The sequence below is a fragment of the Xiphophorus couchianus genome, chromosome 1 (assembly GCF_001444195.1).
Source record: "Xiphophorus couchianus chromosome 1, X_couchianus-1.0, whole genome shotgun sequence".
Taxonomy (NCBI): Eukaryota; Metazoa; Chordata; class Actinopteri; order Cyprinodontiformes; family Poeciliidae; genus Xiphophorus; species Xiphophorus couchianus.
Genome location: NC_040228.1, coordinates 18,863,306 through 18,883,506, shown reverse-complemented (window position 1 = coordinate 18,883,506; position 20,201 = coordinate 18,863,306). Strand labels below are relative to the sequence as shown.

General features: G+C 39.7%; 1 protein-coding gene across 4 annotated transcripts in view; it reads left to right on the top strand.

Moving 5' to 3' along the window:
- LOC114146133 (uncharacterized) overlaps positions 1 to 20,201 on the top strand; it is a 53,818-nt gene that overhangs the window by 18,464 nt on the left and 15,153 nt on the right. Inside the window, exons 1-5 of one of the 4 annotated variants that reach the window (XM_028019976.1) lie at positions 14,549 to 14,659; positions 15,368 to 15,425; positions 19,260 to 19,314; positions 19,498 to 19,585; positions 19,714 to 20,159. In XM_028019976.1, the coding sequence (XP_027875777.1) occupies positions 15,412 to 15,425; positions 19,260 to 19,314; positions 19,498 to 19,585; positions 19,714 to 20,159 (603 nt within the window). In that variant the 5' untranslated portion in view covers positions 14,549 to 14,659; positions 15,368 to 15,411. Of the gene's footprint in view, positions 1 to 14,459; positions 14,660 to 15,367; positions 15,426 to 19,259; positions 19,315 to 19,494; positions 19,586 to 19,713; positions 20,160 to 20,201 lie in introns of those variants that run through there. The other 3 variants (XM_028019966.1, XM_028019957.1, XM_028019949.1) reach the window with 3 other exon arrangements.

Here is a 20,201-nt window from a genome sequence, read left to right as displayed (position 1 = left end):
TATTGTAAGTTGTTTGCACACCAAGGTATTAATGGACATACAGTTGTTAAAGCATTTTTTTTTAACCCCTCCAGGGGGTCTTTTGTGGGCACTAGTGTCCCTTATACGACAGTAGGCTGACAGGAAACGAGGAAGGAGAGGGGGGAAGACATGCGGCAAATATCATTGGCCGCGTCGAGGACTGAAGGCCTCCAAATATGGGTCGCGCTAACCCCTACGCCACCACGGCACGCCCATAGTTAAAGCATTTTTGACAAATTCACCTTTGACGCTAAATAAGCTACAGTGTCAGTGCAACATAGAGTTTGATTGCTGTGACAACATTGTTGCATCTTTAATTCTAGCTATTTAAATAATCATCTCTATCATTTAGATTAGGTAGAGCCTAGGCATCCCATCTGTCTTGGAGAAGACTGACCTGATGTTGATCAGCTCCGAGGCCTGCCATATACTCTCCGTGTTAGCAGCTCCCAGGAGCCCTCTGAAGCGATCCGACTGGTGACACAACAAAGCTGAGGGAGTGGAATCACAGGAAACTGACAAATAAGGCCAAATCTGACAGGCGAATCCTCCGAGCAGCTCCGGAGTCTGACAGATCCTTCAGCAGAGCAGCCAACGCCCCTTGCAGCAGCAGCAGCAGAGGCATTCATTACCATGGTTTCATAACACTACAGTAGAAATGATAGTTTTGATGAGAAAGGCACGAAATGGTGATAATCATGTCACAGGTTTGAGATAAAGTAGTTTGAGATGAGTGTGCAGGTGGGGTTTAGTGGTGATGGTTGGTGTCCACAGCAATAATAATGAAAACTGGTATTTAGAGAGGTGCAGCAGCAACAAGGGGCTGCGAGGAGGGGGTGGGGTTAAACCAACCAGCTGTTAGGTCTAAAAGCTCTGAGCCTCGTTGTGGGGAGACGGTGGCAGATTAAACGGCAATCCTGCTGATCCAGCCCACACATATACTCTCCCCACTGCCACACACACACACACACAAAAGAGGAGGTGTTGCTACGAGTGCTCAACTTATTTTTAGCTCTGCCGTAATGTTTTTAAGAGATCTAGTCCAAGTGTGTGACAGACCGCTGCCATAATAGGTAACAAACCTGGACGGGACAGATGCTGGACGTTAGTGGGGTTAAATCTGGGGCAGGCCGCCCCGGCGTGGATGGCTTCAGCAGCTGCTGATGTAGTGGGGGTTGATTGGGAGAGATGCAGGGACGAAGGTGATGTAATGCTGACTCTGGAGATAGCTGTGAAGAACAAAAGAAATGTTGGTGTTGGGATGTAGTTCTAAAAGCGCACTGCCCTGTGTTTGGTAGTGTTTGTCCAGCAACACGTCAAATTAAGACTGGGTCAGCATATACTGTATTCTTCAGCTCTATTCTCCTGGACTCTTCTTTACTTTGAAAACATTCCTTAATCTGCCCATTTAGACCAACCGAGGAATATCATTACATGGAAAAATATCCCTGGATCATTTGAAATCCTGTTTAAATGTTTCGCTACATTGCAACTTTAAAGTCAGCCATTCCTGCTTCTGCTATTCACTCTCACTCATACTTTTGTTCTGGTCTTCCCACTCTCCCTCTTTCTCTCTCATTCCTTTTCTCCCTTGACGTTCTTGCTGTGACTTCTGGTTCTGCCGTCTGCCTGTCTCCCTCTCGTTTTTTTTTTTTTTTTTTGGTGCCAAATGGGGGATTGGGAGGGCTCCTCCAAATTGGCACACAGATGAATAATGCATCTAAAGCAAAAGCAGAGAGCTGGGGTTGGGTACAGCTATCTTGTCATACTCTTTTCCAGTGTGTTACAGTTAGGTAGGGAGTTCATCCGATACTTCAGTGGAGGAAAACTGTTTTTCTTCAGACTGCTTTCCATCCACATTTAATTTTGCAACTGAATGTTTAATTGTATCCATTATGCAGTAAGAAGACTTGACACATGCTATGAAAAATTTTGGTGATTTTTTTGGCATGTTCTTGACAAGACCCCCTGTTTTTCTCAACAACACACATGCATAATGCATGCTTTCGTTTGATTCTGTGTGACTGCATGCATGAGTTTGTATTTTGCCCGACATTCCCAAACTGCAGTCGAAAAGCTAACCGCACTCGCGAGCATAAACTCACAGTAGAAGCATCATTAAAGTAATGAGGAGGAAGTTAGCACTGAAGTCAACCATAAACAGAGAGGAAGAGCGGCATCAAGGGAGAGAGACAGAGAAAGGGAATAATTCCTAATCCCATAAGGATAAATCTTAATCCTGAATGTTGCTTCTGACTCATTCTGGTTAATTAAGTCGAGTCAAGTGAGAGGAAAATGGGGTCTTGCCTTCTCTAAGTCTGTAGGATCAGCACAATACTCTACGTGGAGCTTATGAGGTCTCTCATTGGAAGTGTCCTCTGTGTTCTCCAAAAGCAGAGATGGAACAAATTGTATCCAGGCTGTTTTCATAAGCTCACTCTAAGCAGCTCTTTTATTTTACAGGAATTTCACTCTGGCTTCCCATCAGGTCTCATATTTACATACATATCACTAGTTCGTACCCTCATTCAGTGTTGGGTTGCAGGCTGTGTATGCTAACAGTTTCATTTATCACACTTTATCATTTAGCCCCCATTTATGGTAGATGTTATTGCGCTGCACATCCGGCACTCAGCAGTTAAAACATGCACACACACACGCAGACAAACACACACGCTGCCTGAAACTCAGAGAAAACAAAGAAATCTGTTGAGCAACCGATGGGAATTTTCTTTTGTTGTATTATGATGGAAAGATTTCGCCATGCGACAAAAGGATGAGGCAAACAACTGAAATGTCAAGATCCTGTGTAACTCTAAAAATAAAAGACCTAAGGGTTGCCATCTGAGTACATCTTAGCCACGCCGTAGTGCATGGAACAGAGGAAACAAACATTTCTCTGCACCCAGCAGCAGCATCTGAAGTAGAGGTGCCAACAGTTCTCTCCTAAAAATAGTAGAAAGTGTATTTTGAAAATGTTTATCTACTTAACATTTAGTGCCCTTAAGAATATAAATATGTATGTTTCCAGCATGTCATCATGACATATAAATGTGTAAAATGAGTATTTTCAAAGAACAGGCAACCTAGTATGTTCAACAGCATTATATAATTCATAGTAAAACTCTCACTATGCAATACAAAGTCCTGTTATAAAGTTTTCTTTTCTCTTATTCTACTTATTAATTTATAAAATGCTAACAATGTAATAAAAATTCTGTGAAAAAAAATTACGCAAAAAAATATATATGTGCATGTGTTCAAAATAAGTACAAATGAAACAACAATTTATAAACTATAACAAGTGGGTGAGGCCAATGCTTTATTAGTCTCTGGTTTAACAGTAGGAGATTCCTCATATGATAACTCTTTGAAAGGAGTTTATACTTTGGGAACGCCATGATAAAGAAATCGTAGGCTATTAAAATGTTGCCATACATTTATACTGGAAACCGACCTAAACAGTAACATTCATCGGTTTTTTCTAGAACAATCTTTGGAGAAGAGAAGAGATGAAACACTTGAGTAAAAATAGAAATGTATGCTTGTTATTAAGAGGTAACCCTTTACTTGCCACATCAATACTTACTCATTAAGAGACGGATACTGCCTAAGGCTTTTAGCAGATTCCAAATCATATTTGTTCTGCTTATGAGATTAGAGCTTTAGTGCGGGACAAACAGATCCGCAGGTTAAGTTCATTGGATGTGACCGCTGGTAGCAAGTCATTTAGGGGAAAGCAATAAATTACAATCTGAATTTCCAAGTGTCTGTACAAAGTTTTTCTACCCCATGTGTAGGTGTCTGAGGCTTTGAGATAGGGGCCTGGAGCTGATAGCAGAAATGTCACAGGGTTAAGCTGCAGCCCATCTTACCTCAGGTTTTCTCCTTTTCTACCTCCCCTACTCCTTCATTTCATCTTGTTATGCTGTGGACACAATGAGATTTCTTGTTCCCTCTTATGTGCTGATGAACTTGAGATATTTCCCCCCACAATTGTCCTCTGTCAACCTTTTATTTTTGCCCAACAGATTATGTGCACATCGCTGACTGTTAGCGTGATTGATTGACTCAGAAGTGGAGCGTAAAAAGGGCGCAACTGTTTTACAGTTTGATTTTACTCACAGATCAGTGGTGGGAAGGTGATGTGTGCAAATTTTTCACACAGGGAGGTCAGAGCTGTTGGCCTTTTAATGGTTTCTTGGCACGATGGGCACAGGCAGTACACAAACTCCTCGGTAGCTGGAGTGAAATTCACTTAAATGGACTTTTAATGTGATGATAGAGACTGAGCTCAGAATGGTTTCAACCAGGTCAAAGTCTGTTTACAATTATGAAAATTGCAGAGATGCAGGCTTTTTAATCCAGTGTGAACCCAAAGGAACAATGTTTGCGGTTCGTTTTAAAATGATGAGTGAAGGCAGATGAGAAAATCAGGAGACATTGATGAGTAAAATGGCAAATCTAATGAAAGAAAAAAAAAACAGGTGAAGCTACATTTGAATTTCATGGCAATTTACATATCATCATTTATCTATCAAGACAAATGAAAATATGAGTAAATGGGCTAAAATGCTAACGGTTCCACATTCCACAGTGATAAATATTCTGTGCACAGCTCACAATAAGCCTCAATATGTCAGTTAAAGAAGCTGACTTCTCAGACGGCTGTATCAGAAACATAAATCAGAACACTGATTGGAAGGAAAACCTAAATAGATGCATAACTGAGCCACTATGGAGTATTGTCAAAAGAAAAATGAGTGATCAATCCAACAACACAAACAAGCTGACGGTCACACTATTAATGCACTAATTTATTCAAAAGTAGCCCCTCACAAGTATTAAGTGCATATGCTGTACAATGAATAGATTTTTTTTTAGAAGAAGAAACTGTCATTGAAGTGTTATGATGTTAAATTCTCGTTTGCATTACAAGAAAGCAAGCCACAATCATCAAAATTAACAGAAATAAATGTTTGAAATAAACAAATAAGTATCAGTAGTAAATGCACAATAATATTCAAATATAATGAAATTCATCTGTACATGCACTTTATTTCAGGCTCTGGGATTACCTGAGGGAATTAGATCCAACTAAATAATGAAGGTTGTCATATAATCTGACCACATTGAGAGGTGAGATAAAAGGAACATTTCCCGTACCTCATGAAAACACATGATTGTAAATGCTATAAATAGATTTCTGAGAAGCAGATGTGTGCGTTGGTGTTATATGAATGTATTGTTACTTTATTTATAGCGAAACTACATGCCTGTTTTAATGCAGATCTTACTAACCTAGAAAGCGATCTTACCTCAATGAAAAAAAATATTTCATGAGATTTTGAGATATCATCTTTGAAAGTTTTGAGATAAATGTAAAAATATATTCCACTGGCTCTAAATAGTGTCTTAATGTTGTGGTTGGGAGATTTGTTTCAGGGACATATTAATTTCATTTTGCCTTCATTATATAGTCAGCTTTGACAATAATAGTGCAAATATCAGCAAGTTTACAGCAAAACCTAGAAAGAAATGTATTAATAACTGCAAAAAATTGTTCAAATAAAATGAGGAAAAATGCATGTGTCTACTTAATTACTGCATTTTAATTTGTCAGGATCTTCTAGCTTCACCAGTGAATGGAAACAGTAGTATTTAGCATTAGATCTTAACATGATAATGGTGTTCTCTTTCACCTGAAACCAAGTAGCTACACTTCCTGAACCTAACCATAAGATTGAGTTGCTTAAGTGAAACCAAACTTTGCAAACCTAAAGTCTACAGTGTGCCAGAAAGCAAAGGACAGATAAACAGCAAAGAAGAAAAATCACGAAAACAGAACTGTTCAAAGGTTACATCAATCCAAGTTTGTTGGTCAACTCAATGAGGATCCCCTAAATCATCAAGATAACCATCATACCTTTTTTTTTTTTTTGCTTCTCAGATTCCTGAAACATATTCATGTTGAGCATGTGTCAGGAATGGAAAATCTTTAGTATCTTGGTTAGCTTTGCAAAAACTGCAAGGGGTGTATTTAATTGAATAAGGATGAACAACATGAACCTCTGAAGAGCAATGTGTTGAAAACACATTTAAAAAATAAACAAAGGCAGTACAATGCCCTTGTACATCTGCTCGCGCTTTCTATATTTTCAAGGACGAATAATTCTAAATATTCTTCACAATGTTTGATTTTCCAATTAAAACAATTACAAAAGTGTTGAGAGTCTTACTGAAGCCAAATAAACCTTCTCATATTTCATTCTGATCCTCAGTCATAAACTCTACTAAAATTTAGTTTTCTCTGCTATACAACAGATCTTGGCATTTTCTAATGACTTATTACGAGACAAACTTATTACCCAATAATGAGAGCAAATCTTTTGTTGTCACTATTGTGTTGCTTTTCCAGTCTTAAAGTGGGTTTACTGAAAACCCCTGTGGTTGATTTAGGTTCTGCCTCAAGTTGAAGTAAATATAATGGCATTGTTAAAAAAAAATAAACAGATCAATATTCCAGAGAAAATGTGAAAGAGAGGTTAAACAATTCAATTTTAATGAACACTTGTTTACATTCAGGATGCTGTAATATGCCGTGATACACAGATGGTAAAAGGGTAAAAAAGCTGCTATAACAGCCAGCTTGCTGATATGTCAGGCTAACTGCGTTGACAGTTGTCAGCGTAGCAGGTCACATGATACAGACAGACAAGATGTGACAACTGCCAGTGCAGTCTTTCTTTTAACTGTGATCATCGCACTTAGAAATCTTTTCTTGTTGGGGAAAACCCAGACTTCTTAAACCAGCAAAATAATGTACAGATTGGCAAGTTGAGCACACAAAAGTAGGCTGTGGTTTTAATATGTATCGGCATTGCTTGCTCGCTAACAGTATGGCTGAGACTGACAAAAAAATTACAGCTAGAACACAAACATCAGAGATTGGTTATCAAGTTTGTTAGAGGTTTTAATAACTGTCTTTTAAAAAGTTCCTTGATAAGGACAATACACTGGATCAGTTTGGGACACCCTGACTTCCAACGTGTTTACTGACTATCTTCTGACCACGTTGTGCATCAGTACAGACTGTCTGATGTGAATTTCAGCATTTCAAAGACTGTTTCTTCTCCCAACATTGCCAAGCAAATGTGTGTGTGCACCAGATAAGCCAGATTTGCCTCCACAACATAGTTTTTCTTTACCTCTATTTCCAAATTTGAGAAAACCTCCCGATGAATTCCATTTTGTGGAGCTTGTCAATCATAAATCAGGAAGGGGAAAGGAGAGCCTCGCAGCGAACAAAATCAGTTCTAAGAGTTCATAAATTTTGCATTACTTTAGGGAAACACCTGTAAAAAGCTTAAGTTAACCTTAACATGCTTCTGTACTCACCACTGTGCAGAGCTGCCCCCTTTTTGCTTTTTTTTCCTTTTGGCTAGACCTGAAGTCACTGCTGTTTGGATGGTTTGCCTTTCTAGTAATTGCTTTTCTGAAACAAGAAGCTGAGCCAACGATTTCCTGACGATTGAAAGTTCTCATGGAAACACAATGTAAATACAAAAGTTAATGTCATCCTAGAAACGCAGCTTAATCAGGTTAGTCCTATTTTTAAACCTTTAAAAAGAATGTCCCACTTTGAGAGGAGTCCTGCTTGCCGCCAGTGCTGTTATTCATAATTTTTAAAACTATTTAGGGAACTACTGTTTAATCAACACAGTTTTTTTTATATTCACACATCATATTTGTTTTTGCTTTTTGAATAATTGTAATATTTCTTGGTGTATTTACAGTTTTTCTCTGTCACTTTGGTAAATTTCTGAAATCATACTATACAAAACAGTAAGTGCATTTCTCAACAATTCATACAAATACCAAGGCACCATGGACTGATTACATGCAAACTCCAGTCTCTTGTTCAAAAGCCTTAGTTCATCTCTCAAAAGTAAATATCTGTGTCAATAATATGCAATACTTCATATCAAATACTTGAGGTAACACTGAGTAACTGTAATAGCTATTGTTTTCACAGAATAACAATATTTTAGGTAAAAAAAAAAAAAAGAAAAAGCAAACTACAAAACTGACAAAGGTGTAATTCTCCTTTAATGCTGTGTCTCTTTGAACCAGACTGTATGACTGGTTCATACAGTCATTGCTTACTCACCAAATGTGATAATAATATGGTCTTGCAATAACCTATGAAGAAATGTCTATTTTACTAATAAAGACACCAAAACAATGCATTTTGTGTGAGAACCATTTCAAAAAAGCCCAAAACACAATAAGTTCAAAGTGAATTCAACAGTCATTCAGCTGTTTCTCGGCTAGCTCAACACACTTGTATAAAGTCCACTAGCATTAGCATTAATTAGTCTCCAGAAATATGTCCCGTTTTCTACACACTAATCTCAAATTACTTAATGTGACTTTAGTTGGCTGTCGATTCAATAACCTCAACATTTGAAGGTAACCAATATACATCAACATACATTTTCACTGACCTGTGATAAGACGAGATAGACACGTTAAGCTTTCTTTAACATCTAACAGGAAGGTTTATTCTTCTTCTGCGTGCCCAACCTTCTCTATGTCACAGGCGCCCTCTAGCGTTTGTATGTGGAATCACACTGAATAAATGAATTAACTTAGAATGACAAATTAAGGATCGAAAAAGAAAAATAACATTGAGATGGATTTTTTTATATATATTTTGTGTTTTCATTTACTTATAACAGGGCTGCACTGTGGCGCAGTTGGTAGCACTATTGCCGTGCAGCAAGAAGGTCCTGGGTTCGATTCCCGGCCCGGGGTCTTTCTGCCGGGTTCTCTCCGGGTACTCCGGCTTCCTCCCACAGTCCAAAAACATGACTGTCAGGTTAATTGGTCTCTCTAAATTTTCCCTAGGTGTGAGTGTGTGTGCATGGTTGTTTGTCCTGTATGTCTCTGTGCTGCCCTGCGACAGACTGGCGACCTGTCCAGGGTGTACCCCGCCTCTCGCCCGGAACGTAGCTGGAGATAGGCACCAGCAACCCTCCCGACCCCTTTAGGGATAAGGGTGAACAGAAAATGGATGGATATTTATAACTTGTTATAAGTACACAAAAGTATGCAATAAAGTATACAAAAACAATGCATGAAGACCCATGCATCTACCCAAAGTGTAGAATTTGCAGTGCAATATTCCTACACTTTTTAACATTCCTGCTTGTTATCTTGCAGTGTAGTGTGGAAAGAATCTCTTAGAGTGTGATATCCAGCCTCTTCAGGCATCTGCTGTGAAGTTATCACATGCCTCCATCCATGGTAGCCAGAAGGGCCATCTGTGTGTATGGCTGGCAATCACATATTTTCCATCTCCTTGCTGAGAAAAGAATTCTCAATGGGGTTAAGGAATGAGGACTAGGGTGAGAAGAACTCCATCAGCATCTTGTTGTGGGTCGCAAACCAATGATGGCATATGTTCTCGGCCTCTTCTGCCTCTTGTTCTGTTTTACCTCCTATCTCATCTGTCACAGCTTAGCTCCTCTTCCTCTTCCTTTTCTCTCTGGCTGTTGACCCCATCCAAATGCATGTCCTTTTATTGTCAGAAATGCAACAACGAGTTGAGCTGTGGCTATATATACCATACTACCAGTTGATGGTTCATGAGACATACCTCTGATCTGTTTCAGAAAGTTGGTTGATCATTGGTTGATGAACCAGTTTGTCGAGCATTATATGCTTGACATATTATGACAACTTGTTTAAGCATTGGATGGATCGATGAGATGTTTGCTAAAGTGAAAAGTGACAATTATTCAAGGTTCCAAGGCCATCTTTTCAGATGAAAGTAAATTTCATTTCCATTTACTTCAAAAAATCAAGATTGTAGGGCCTAGAGAAAGGTGTTCAACGTCCTATATGGAGTTATTGCAATCAATGGTGATTTGCAAAGCTTTGTCATCTTTAGTAAATCCAAAGTCATCACAGTTGTCAACCAGTGAGTCTTAGAGCACTTCTTGCTTCCCTCTGCTGACAAGCTGTGTGGAGAAGGTTATTTCATTACATCCAACAGGACTTTGCACCTCCTCACACTGTCAAAAGTAAGAAGACCTGATTTAATAACCTTAGTACTGTATTAGCACTATGCTTCATCTGTCAGCAAATATGCTCATCAGACTCTCTGTAGAGAATAATATTTTTAAGATAAAGGCTAGAAAGATCAGACTCAACAATTATTTGTATCAAAACTATATTTTATAGTCAAAAGTTTAAGTTTAATGATGTGTTGCAGCTGAGTATTTTTTGTTTCTCTGTCTTTCTGTATGCTGCCATTCTTGGACAAGTGTCTCTTGTAAAAAAAAGATCTTTTGATCTCAGTGGGACAAACCTGGTTAAATAAGGTTATTAACATAGACTAGAAACTCAAATTAACTTATATTAGACAGATATTGATAAATAACAATAATCAGCCTGCAGCAGCCTCTCCTCCTTCACAGTCAAGGTAAGTCGGTAAAAGTGGTTGCGAAACAGGACGATTTCTGTTAGATTGGCAGCGGCACCATGTATCATTTTATGCTGTGTGCGTTTTGTGTGCGTTTGTTCTGGTTTGTGCTAGGCGTGTGTGATCTCAGAGGAAACCTTCCACCCTGTGGTTGAGCTGCACTGCTGCATCCTCTTTTCTTCTGCTGCTTGCATCCGTCCTGCAGTGTGTCTACGCAGCGCTCACTTTGACCTCATTATCACCCTCATTTCCATCAGTATTAGCAGCTGCACCCTTCTTCATCACCATCATCATCATCACCATCATTGACATCTTTATCATAATCGCCCCCAGCAGGCATCACTAGTGCCATCACCGCCCCTGCCATCACTCTCAATATGCTGCCGTTACCACTGTCATCATTTTTGCTGGTAACATTGTGAAATGAAGACAGATGCTAGAATAAACACTCTTGCACCTTGACCGTGTTACACTGTTGAGCGTGCAGCTGCAGGGGCGTCATGCAGAAGCCGTCTCCCCTCGTCCTCGGTCCTTTTCGCTACTTGTGAGGGTTGCATGCTGTAACGACATGTGCTCCCATCTCGCATCACGCTTGCCGGAAAGGCAACCCTCGTATGTGTTTCTCCTCTGAATTTTTCAGGAGGAGGCTGACAAATCGCACACAGAAACATACCAGTGATGACCTCCTTCTCATTTCCTCCTCTTTTTTTTTCTCACATTCTCCCATGGCTTGCCAGCTTTCCTTTTCCTCTTACACTGTCTTTAGAGTCTCCTCGCTATCTTTCTTCTTCTCCCTCCCCCACTGTTTATGATCCCCTCTCCTCCTCTCTCCTCCTTCATGTTTTAAGGGAGCTCCCCTCTTCCCTGTCCTCCTTGCATCTCTACCAACTTTCATCCCACTCACTCCTGTCTGATTACCTCTCCCTTTCTCTCCCCATTTCATTCACCATTTTTCCCCATCTTTCCTCTGTGGTGTACTTCCTCTGCTTGCCTGCCTGTCTGTCTGTGGCATAAAGGACTGTCTAAGGCCACTGCTCTGTTAATTCATTCGCTGTGCATCGCCTCACATATCTGCAGGGTCAGGCAGACAGACAGAGAGGAAGAGGAGGAGAGGGTATCTGGAAAAAGAGAGAGAACGTGGAGGGATCAAAAGGAGAAGAAATAAAAGAAAGATGGAGTTTTATCTGCAAAAACAGAAACCCAGAGTCAGAACCAGTTGTTGTGTATCCCACAGTCTCTCCCCCACAAACTTGCAGTAGTGTATGAGTTATGTCATGACCTGCTTATGCACACTATGTCCGTCTCATTGTAAGTCAGAAATGTAAACATGCTTGAATACAAATGTGTTCTCATTTGTATAAGCAAATTCACTGGTTGACTCTCAGTCACCTGTAGTAAACATATATTTTAATATCATTGAAGGAAATATGTCTCTTATTATTTTACCACAATCTTAGTTAAATTTTGACATATCAGGTGGGGAATTAATATGACCTGAATAAGATATTCTTCAAAGTGGGAAAAATAAGCACACACGGGATTCAAGTAAGGCAGATGAGTGTTAGTCTTTAGAAATCAGTAAATAGCTTCAAAAATAGCTACTGGGCTAAAACAATTCTGGAATAATCAAAATACTTACCTGTATTGTTACACTGATTTTTCTCTTCTTTTAGGTCATTATTATTATTGTTTCTCTTTACTAAAAACCAAAGACATGAGAAGGCTATTTGTTTTCCTCCGTTCAAAATACATACATACCTTCGTATGTCTTTAAAACATTTTGCAAGGTATGGTGATACGTTTTTGTATGCTTCTGTTAATTCTGAACACAACACACTGCTTCTCTGTGTGACCTCATAGGAAAATAGAGAGAACTCAGATTAGATAAAAAAGCAGATTAAAAACACACAGAAAATAGTCCAGTACTGACTTGAAATGATAAGTTTAGAAAAGAATGTCAACATTAATATCGGTGACTAAAATGGTAAAAACGCAGCTTGCTTTTGATAGTGATGCCATATTTCTGTTGCTGAATGAAAAAAAAAGGTATAAATGTCTGTTTATTACAAATTTACCTGCAATATGAAGACCATCATTATTGTAACTGAATAAACAGACTCTGTGAAGTTGGGGCTCTTCTTCAACTTCATCCATAAGCAAACATAACAAAGTAAAAACCTACTTTATGTGTGTTACTACACATATAAAGTTTTCAGTCTAAATGACAATAAAGGGAATGCAAGATCATCCCTGTTTATATATACTGCTCAAAAAAATAAAGGGAACACTCAAATAACACATCCTAGATCTGAATAAAAGAAATATTCTCATTGAATACTTTGTTCTGTACAAAGTTCCATTTGCACAACAGCAGGTGAAATTGATTGTCAATCAGTGTTGCTTCCTAAGTGGACAGTTTGATTTCACAGAAGTTTGATTTACTTGGAGTTATATTGTGTTGTTTAAGTGTTCCCTTTATTTTTTTGAGCAGTGTATATATATATTTTTAACCCTTATCTAATTTTTATTAATCTGTGCATCAAAATGCATGTTGTTGGTTTATGTATTTTTAGATTGAAAATAATGACAGTTCTTAGTTTTGAAGGATTTAATAGTTGAGTGATAAGAGAGAGAGAAAAAAAAATCACATTTACTATTTGACCTACTGATTACCGATTAGAGCCAAACAAGAAAAAATAGTGGCCAATTTCAACCTCTGGCCCATTGATCAGTGTATCTTTAGCAAAATCACTTGTTTTTTTCAGCTACAACTAAAAAACAACTAACATTCCTGGAGCTAAAGCTTAAACTTAAAAGTCAATGCAGTCAGGCCACTGAAAGGAGTTGGCAAATGTAATTTTTTGGTAGAAAAATTGTTTTGTAGCCCTATTAAATGAACCCACTTAACTCTAGGAGAATGTGATGAACCAACAGCCGACTGTCTATTCATCTGCAGGAACTCTGCTGCTCCGCTTGTGCTCTAGAAAATGTTGATGCTAAAACATTATGCTTGCTTTGTCACACTACTCGTGTATGTTTGCGATTCAACATGTATCACTAAAGCGCCCTGCTTTTGTTTTACTTCCTTTAATCTGTGATTATGGAAGCACTGACTGCATGAGCGCAGTAGGAATAATGACGGCTTGTTAGCGCAGCTGGGTAAACCTGAGCTGCTTTTAAAGAAGGTTTAGGGAGAATAGGAAGCTACTGCAGATATAACCTGGTTTAGATGCTGTTTCTTTTCAATACTTTGTTAAGAAAATATACTGTGAATGTGCTTGAATAAAATCATATATTCGATTTTTACATTTTTCATTATAGTAGTCAAATCTATCTCCACTAATCCAGTCGTGTAGGACCAGCATGTAAATCTGTCCAGAGTTAATCTTGTCTGACATGAATGAGAATTGTGTATGTTCGTGGAATAGGTTTTTGCGTCAGAAAGCTAAACAGACTTGGAGTAAACATGCTCTCCTATCCTCTGTGCAGCAATATTACTATGATGCATAATCTTGTCTTCTGTGCTTAAGCCTGCTGTGACTCGATTCATACCCCCAGCTGAAGTACAGCCGCAGAGCATGCGGTCCCACTATTACTGCCTATAAGGAGCTCAGTTGCGTCTTCATTCCCCTGTTAAACTAACACAAGGTTCTCTCAGGCTTCGAGAAAGGATGATCAAAGTGTTTTTGGCATGCTAGCTGCTTCCTTGCAAGGTGTTCTATTTTCTGTGCATTATTCGAGAAAGTCAAAAATAGAAACTGATATGTCAGAAAAAGACAGTGATAAAAAGCCAGAGGCAAGTGTGTCCATGCTCACGCACACACATACACACACGCAAAGACACCATCTTTCTCTGTAGTTCATGCTGTGATTTTTTTTTTCTTCTGTTTCCTTTTATCTCCCATGTCACTCATGTGTTCGCTTTTTCTTTTTCCTTGTGTCCCTGCAGGTTTTCCTGATCACAAGGTCCGATTTGCGGAACTGGCGCTTGACTGAAAGTGAGCAAGACAGAGTTTGTGTCATGGCTGACAAGGAAGACCCAGGTTCAGAGCTCCCCTATAAAAGCCTTCTGGTTCTGGGAGCAATCGCAGCAGCCTCAGCCTTTGTGGTCACCATCCTTATCGTCCTCGTCTGTGTAGGTTGCCAAAGGTAAGGCTGTTAATTTTAGTGAGGAAAAAGCCTTTCAAAAGTGCATTAACAGATCACATTGTGATAAATTATTTGATAAATTAATTATATATTAATTGTTGTTATCATTATAAAAGTTAACAGAAACTGATTAAAAACTGATATTAGTAACATAAAATCAATAAACTTACAATATTGAGCTCCCCCTGTGAAAGCCTGTATGTTTTTTTATTTACATATTACATGTTTTTTTACATATCCATAAACTAATATTTCTAAGAAATATAATATTATCTCACTAATATTATCTTAGCAATATTAGTCCTAATAACTGAACAAGATCAAGGCTACAATGCAAAAAAGAAAATACCTTTTGAAGTTTTCTTAAAAATAAAAAAGGTCAAATTCTGGTTAGTGTGTTAGGTTGCTTTATGTATCAGTGCAATGGGAAATAGCGCCCCCTCTCTGTGTGGCTGGCTATATGCTGCTGCCTCCTGTAATCAGTGCCAATCTGTGAAAGTCTCGCGGTAGGTGAGTTGCATTTTTCAGCACACCGTGTAGAAAAGCGTTAGCAATACATAAATAATATTTTTTATGAACTTATGTACATGGAGTGTGATGAATATTTACTGGATGTGTGCCTAGCACCAGCTTTTGCACTTTCAATTTGTTTAATATTGCAAAAACACTCATACTAAAGCGAAATGCTAATGTAATGCTCTGTTGTAGAGTGCTGCGTGAAACAGAGCCGATTGTACTGAGCCGAGCCCGATATGTTCTCATTCAGGTACATCATTTTTTATTGTGTTCTTCATTGTGCATTGAAAATATTGTTACAGTGAACTTGGCCAGTCTGTGTAAAGCTGCACGAGAGTGTGCTGGGTGAAGCTGAGCCGATTGCACGGATCCAAATCCGATATGTTCTCAGTCAGGAAATAAATGTCCGATTGAAGTTTTCTTAAAAATAATTTTAAAAAAGGGTCAAATTCTGGTTAGTGTGTTAGATCACCCAGAAACTCGTCTTCCTTAAAAACATCAACACAACACAGAGTCATTGTGTGGTTTGGACTGGCCTGTTACAGTTCAGTGAAGCAGAACTCGCTGTACATTAGGACACCATCACATTTCAATGTGAAGTTGTTAATATCACAAACAGAGTGATCACAACATCACTACTTCATTTTAAGGAGGTTTGTCCTGTTTAAGCTTAGGGCATTTAGTTTGGTTTGCTCCTCTCTGTTAAAATTAGAATAAACAACATGGTAACTGGAAAAGAACTGTGTGAGGCCTTCAGAAAGAAGATTGCAGCAGCTTATGAGTTTGGTGAGGGATTTAGAGTAGCCTCCAATGAATCTGAAATCAGCCGTTCCACTGTAGGGAAAATAGTCTGAAACCGGAGGACATTCAAAACAACTACCATCACTCCCAGGTCTGGTTGTCCAAACAGGCAAGCTCTGAAAGCAGGCGGTAATTTGATAAAAGAAGTCTCCATTAGGAAACATACATAAGGTTTGTGGTACTGTTGATATGGAAGTCCATGCCTGTAGAACCAAAATGAGACAGAAGTTTAAATGTTGTGGGGGATGTGCAAGGGCAATGAGACCGATGGGCAGCATAGAGGTGGAAGTGTTATGGTTATGGTTTGAGAATCTTTTACTGCAGCAGGGCGTGGCTGGCTCACCACCATAAAACTCTCAATGACTTCTGCTGTTTGACACGGGCGAATTAGGAAAATGTGAGACCATCTGTAAAAAGTAAAGCTGAAGCAGATCGGACATGACAGTGACCCAACACTTACTAATAAATCCAGTAAGGACTGACTAAGTAAAGCATTTCACTGAAATTACTTCAACAAGAGAGGGTAGGGCCGGCTATTTGGGTGTAGAGTGTGCATGGTGCGTGGTGTGCCGTCTCAGCTAGTGAATGTATAGTATCACCAAAAAATATTTCATTTAAGTTAGAAAAGAGGAAAGGTTTACAAAGTGTTGACGCTTTTCCACAGCGCAGGAAAAGAAAGAGATAACAGCCAAAGTTTTAGCAAATTTGCTGAACTCTTCCCTTGCACCCTCAGATCCCTCTGATCATCCACTCGTTCTCTTTGTTTCCCTACTTCTTCTGAACTCCCCTGCTCCATTATTTCCTTTCCCTCTGTCCATTTACTCTCCATCTCTTTCATCCCCGACTTTGAGCACAGTGGCAGTAATGAATGTTAATGGCTGTTAGTGTCAGATGAGATGAACCGATGCTTACAGGACAGTGAGGGGGAGGGAAGCCAGAGTAAGAGCTGCCCAAAGTCACTTCTCTCCAGCAAACTCCACAGCAGGCACGCTCACTGGGACACCCCACGGTTTAAAGAGGATCAGACTCAAGGGAGGAGCTTTTTTTTTTTCTTTTTCAAACTCCTCAGGGACCAATCAGCAGCTGCATTGTGCCTGTGTTGCCATGGGAAACGCATATTTGGATGTAGAGAAATGTCCAACCATCTTATGTCATCTAAAGAATAGTATAGAACTTAGCCTCCCTGCTGGATGGTATTGGATATTCAGTAGTTTTCTTGTGCATAACCAGTTTGTCACAGTCAAGTGCTGATTCAGATCCAGATTGGTTTGTTATATCCATGTTAAAACACAGTCAGCAATGCAATGAAATGAGAACAACCTTTCAACTTGCTGTAAAATTCAGAAGTACTAATAGCATGCAGTTGAAGTACAAAAAATATATATATTTACAAAGTACAAAAAAAATAGTAAAATATTCTCTGATCTATTGATGATTTCTGCAAAATATTCTTCTAAGTTCCAGGGAAATAATATTTTTTTTCCCCATTTTGTCATATTTCAGCCACAAACTTCAACATAGTTTATTGCGATTTTATCAGATAGGCCAAGTGTAACATAACTGAGAAGGGGGAAGAAACTGAAACATGGTTCAACTTTTCTTTTACAAGTTATAAAACTAAAAGTGAAGTATGCATTTTTATTCATTGCCTTTATTTTTGTAAATACCATACCATACCAACTTTATTTATAAAGCACTTTAAAACAACCACAGCTGATACAAAGTGCTGTACATCAAAACACAACATAACAATAAAAAAAACATAAAATAAAAACTTACAGTTTAAAAACAAAAACATGCAATTTAAAACTAGATCCCGCTAGAGTTGAAAGCCAAATAAAATAGATGGGTTTTAAGACGAGCTTTAAAAGTACAATAGATTGCAGCTACATACCTTGAACACTTTCCAGCACAGCTATTAGTCGCACATTCAAAACAAAGCTGATGTTAATATAAAGCAATACGAAGTCATGTTTGAAATTTGGGGAAACACAGTAAACATGTGGAAGAGAGCCTGGGCCACATGAGACCAAAATTAAACGTTTTGACCTACATAAAAAAGCGTTTGAAAATTATCACTTCACGTTACTCTGAATTCACAATCCCCATAACGGCAGGATCACGCTATAGGGATCCATGTCTGCAGGGACATGGATGATTGACAGACTTGAGGGAATATTGGAGGAATCTAAATCACGGGATATACTGGAAGAATACACTTCAGCATCACAATTACCCTCTGTTCCCAAAATTGCAATGGGATCAGAGCATGTTTATGTATTAGAATTCAAAGTATTTAAACTCCAGAACAAAATCCAATTTAAAGTCCTTGACAAGACTTAAAATTGGATGTTCACAGACTATCCAACTTCTAGTCTGACTGAGTTCGACTTACTTTGCAAAGAAAATAAGCAAAAATTGAATTCTGTAAATGAGCAAAGCTGTTGGAGAGTTTTGTTTTGATATAATAATCGTACCTGTTCTCCGACTTTGTGCTTCACTGTCATCATTTCCTGTAAACCCCCTCCTTCGAATTATTATGAAAATCACCAGGGGAGCTCTCTTCACCTTCCCAGGATCCCCCTGGGGGCATGATGACCATATGTTTGTACAAAATGGTTGCAGTTGGCTGGACGAGACAATATCGTGCTCCAGTAACATGGATCTGACACAGTCTTTGCAGCGACTTGCATAATAGGATGACGCAGCAGGGACTCTGCACCTGTTTGCAAACCTGAAATTCTATTTATTGCTTCACTGTGCTTTTGCAGCACAGCAGTAGGATCTCTTGTGTTATGTGATGCACTCACCCTCCAAAGAGAAGAGGCAGAGGGAGGAGCGCTGTTCACAGTCACACCTGCACAGCAGAGTTTTTTTTTCTCTTCTTCTTCTTTGACTTTGTCTTGTTGCTTTGGCTCCATATCAACTGTTTCCTGTAGTTACAGCCACCTCCAGGGATCTGCTCGCATGCATAACACTTATCGGAATACATTTGTTTTACAAGTCGTCAACCTGAAGGCAGAATAGAGCAAAGTACAAAAGAACATTTGTGAATTTTATCTGATTTTATCTACGTGTAGAAAATGAAAGTCGTCCTTGCCTCAATAAAAAGCCAGAGTCATGCTCCATTCACTGTTCGACTGGGCTCTTGTTATCAACCAAGGACTTCTATGCCCTGACCACAGTTTGATGCTGATGGTATCTATCTTCTCTCTGTGTGTGTGTGTCTTCTCTTTCTGTCCACGGGCCTCTGGTGACCTTCCTCACTTTGATGCCATGTCAGAAAAAGCAAGAGCAAGCACCCCCCGGCCGGAGACAAAGGGACATCTGTAAATATGGTGAGACGTGTTTTCATTTTACAGCCCCCCCCCCCCCCATCCCTCCCAAAACCACCCCCCTATGCCTGTCACCATCCACTTCTACTGTTTTTCTTCTAACCTCCCTTCTAACAGATGCACATGCATGTGTTTGCATGTTTTATGCCTCCATTAACAAGTCTATGTGTGTATGTGCGACAGCAGGGTACGCTTCGGCATCCAAAACTGAACTCCATGAGTAAATCTGACACCAGGCTGCATGAGATCAATCGCTTTCCCTGCAATGGAAACTGTAAGTGCTAACTAACAGGTTCTGTGTGATAATAAATAATATACACATCCAAGCTGTTACACGTTCTCAGCAGTGCATATTCAAACATTTTCTCTCCCTTTTCCTCCTTCTTCTTCTTCCCTGTGCAGCTGTTAGCAAAAGCCGTCCGGCCAGTATGGACCTCCTGCTCCTCCACAGTCGACGCTCCCAGACGGACCTGAGGCCCTCCCATGGCCGCCAGCTCCCCCAGATCCCCACCAGTCCCCAGGCGTCTGGCCAGGGAGGCGGAGGGGGCGGTGGTGGAGGGGAAGCGGGAGGTGAAGGAGGAGGCGGAGGCGGGAGTGGTGGTGGAGGCGGCGGAGCGGAGGCCAGAGACCACACCTACACTGAGGTCGGCCTGCGCAATAACCCAACGCCCACCCGTTACCTGGACGATGGTCTGTACGAAAGCGTTGGTATCCGGGAAGGCGAAGCGGCTCCCAGAGTGCCCTCTGCTCCGCTGACGTCATCAAGCAGCACGCCATCGACGATCAGAGCCGCTCAGAGCCCCCCGCCTCTCTCAGGAGGAGCTCGTAGTGGGAACGGGCAAGGAAACGTATGTACACACAGACATTTAGCAGTGATACATTTATAGTCT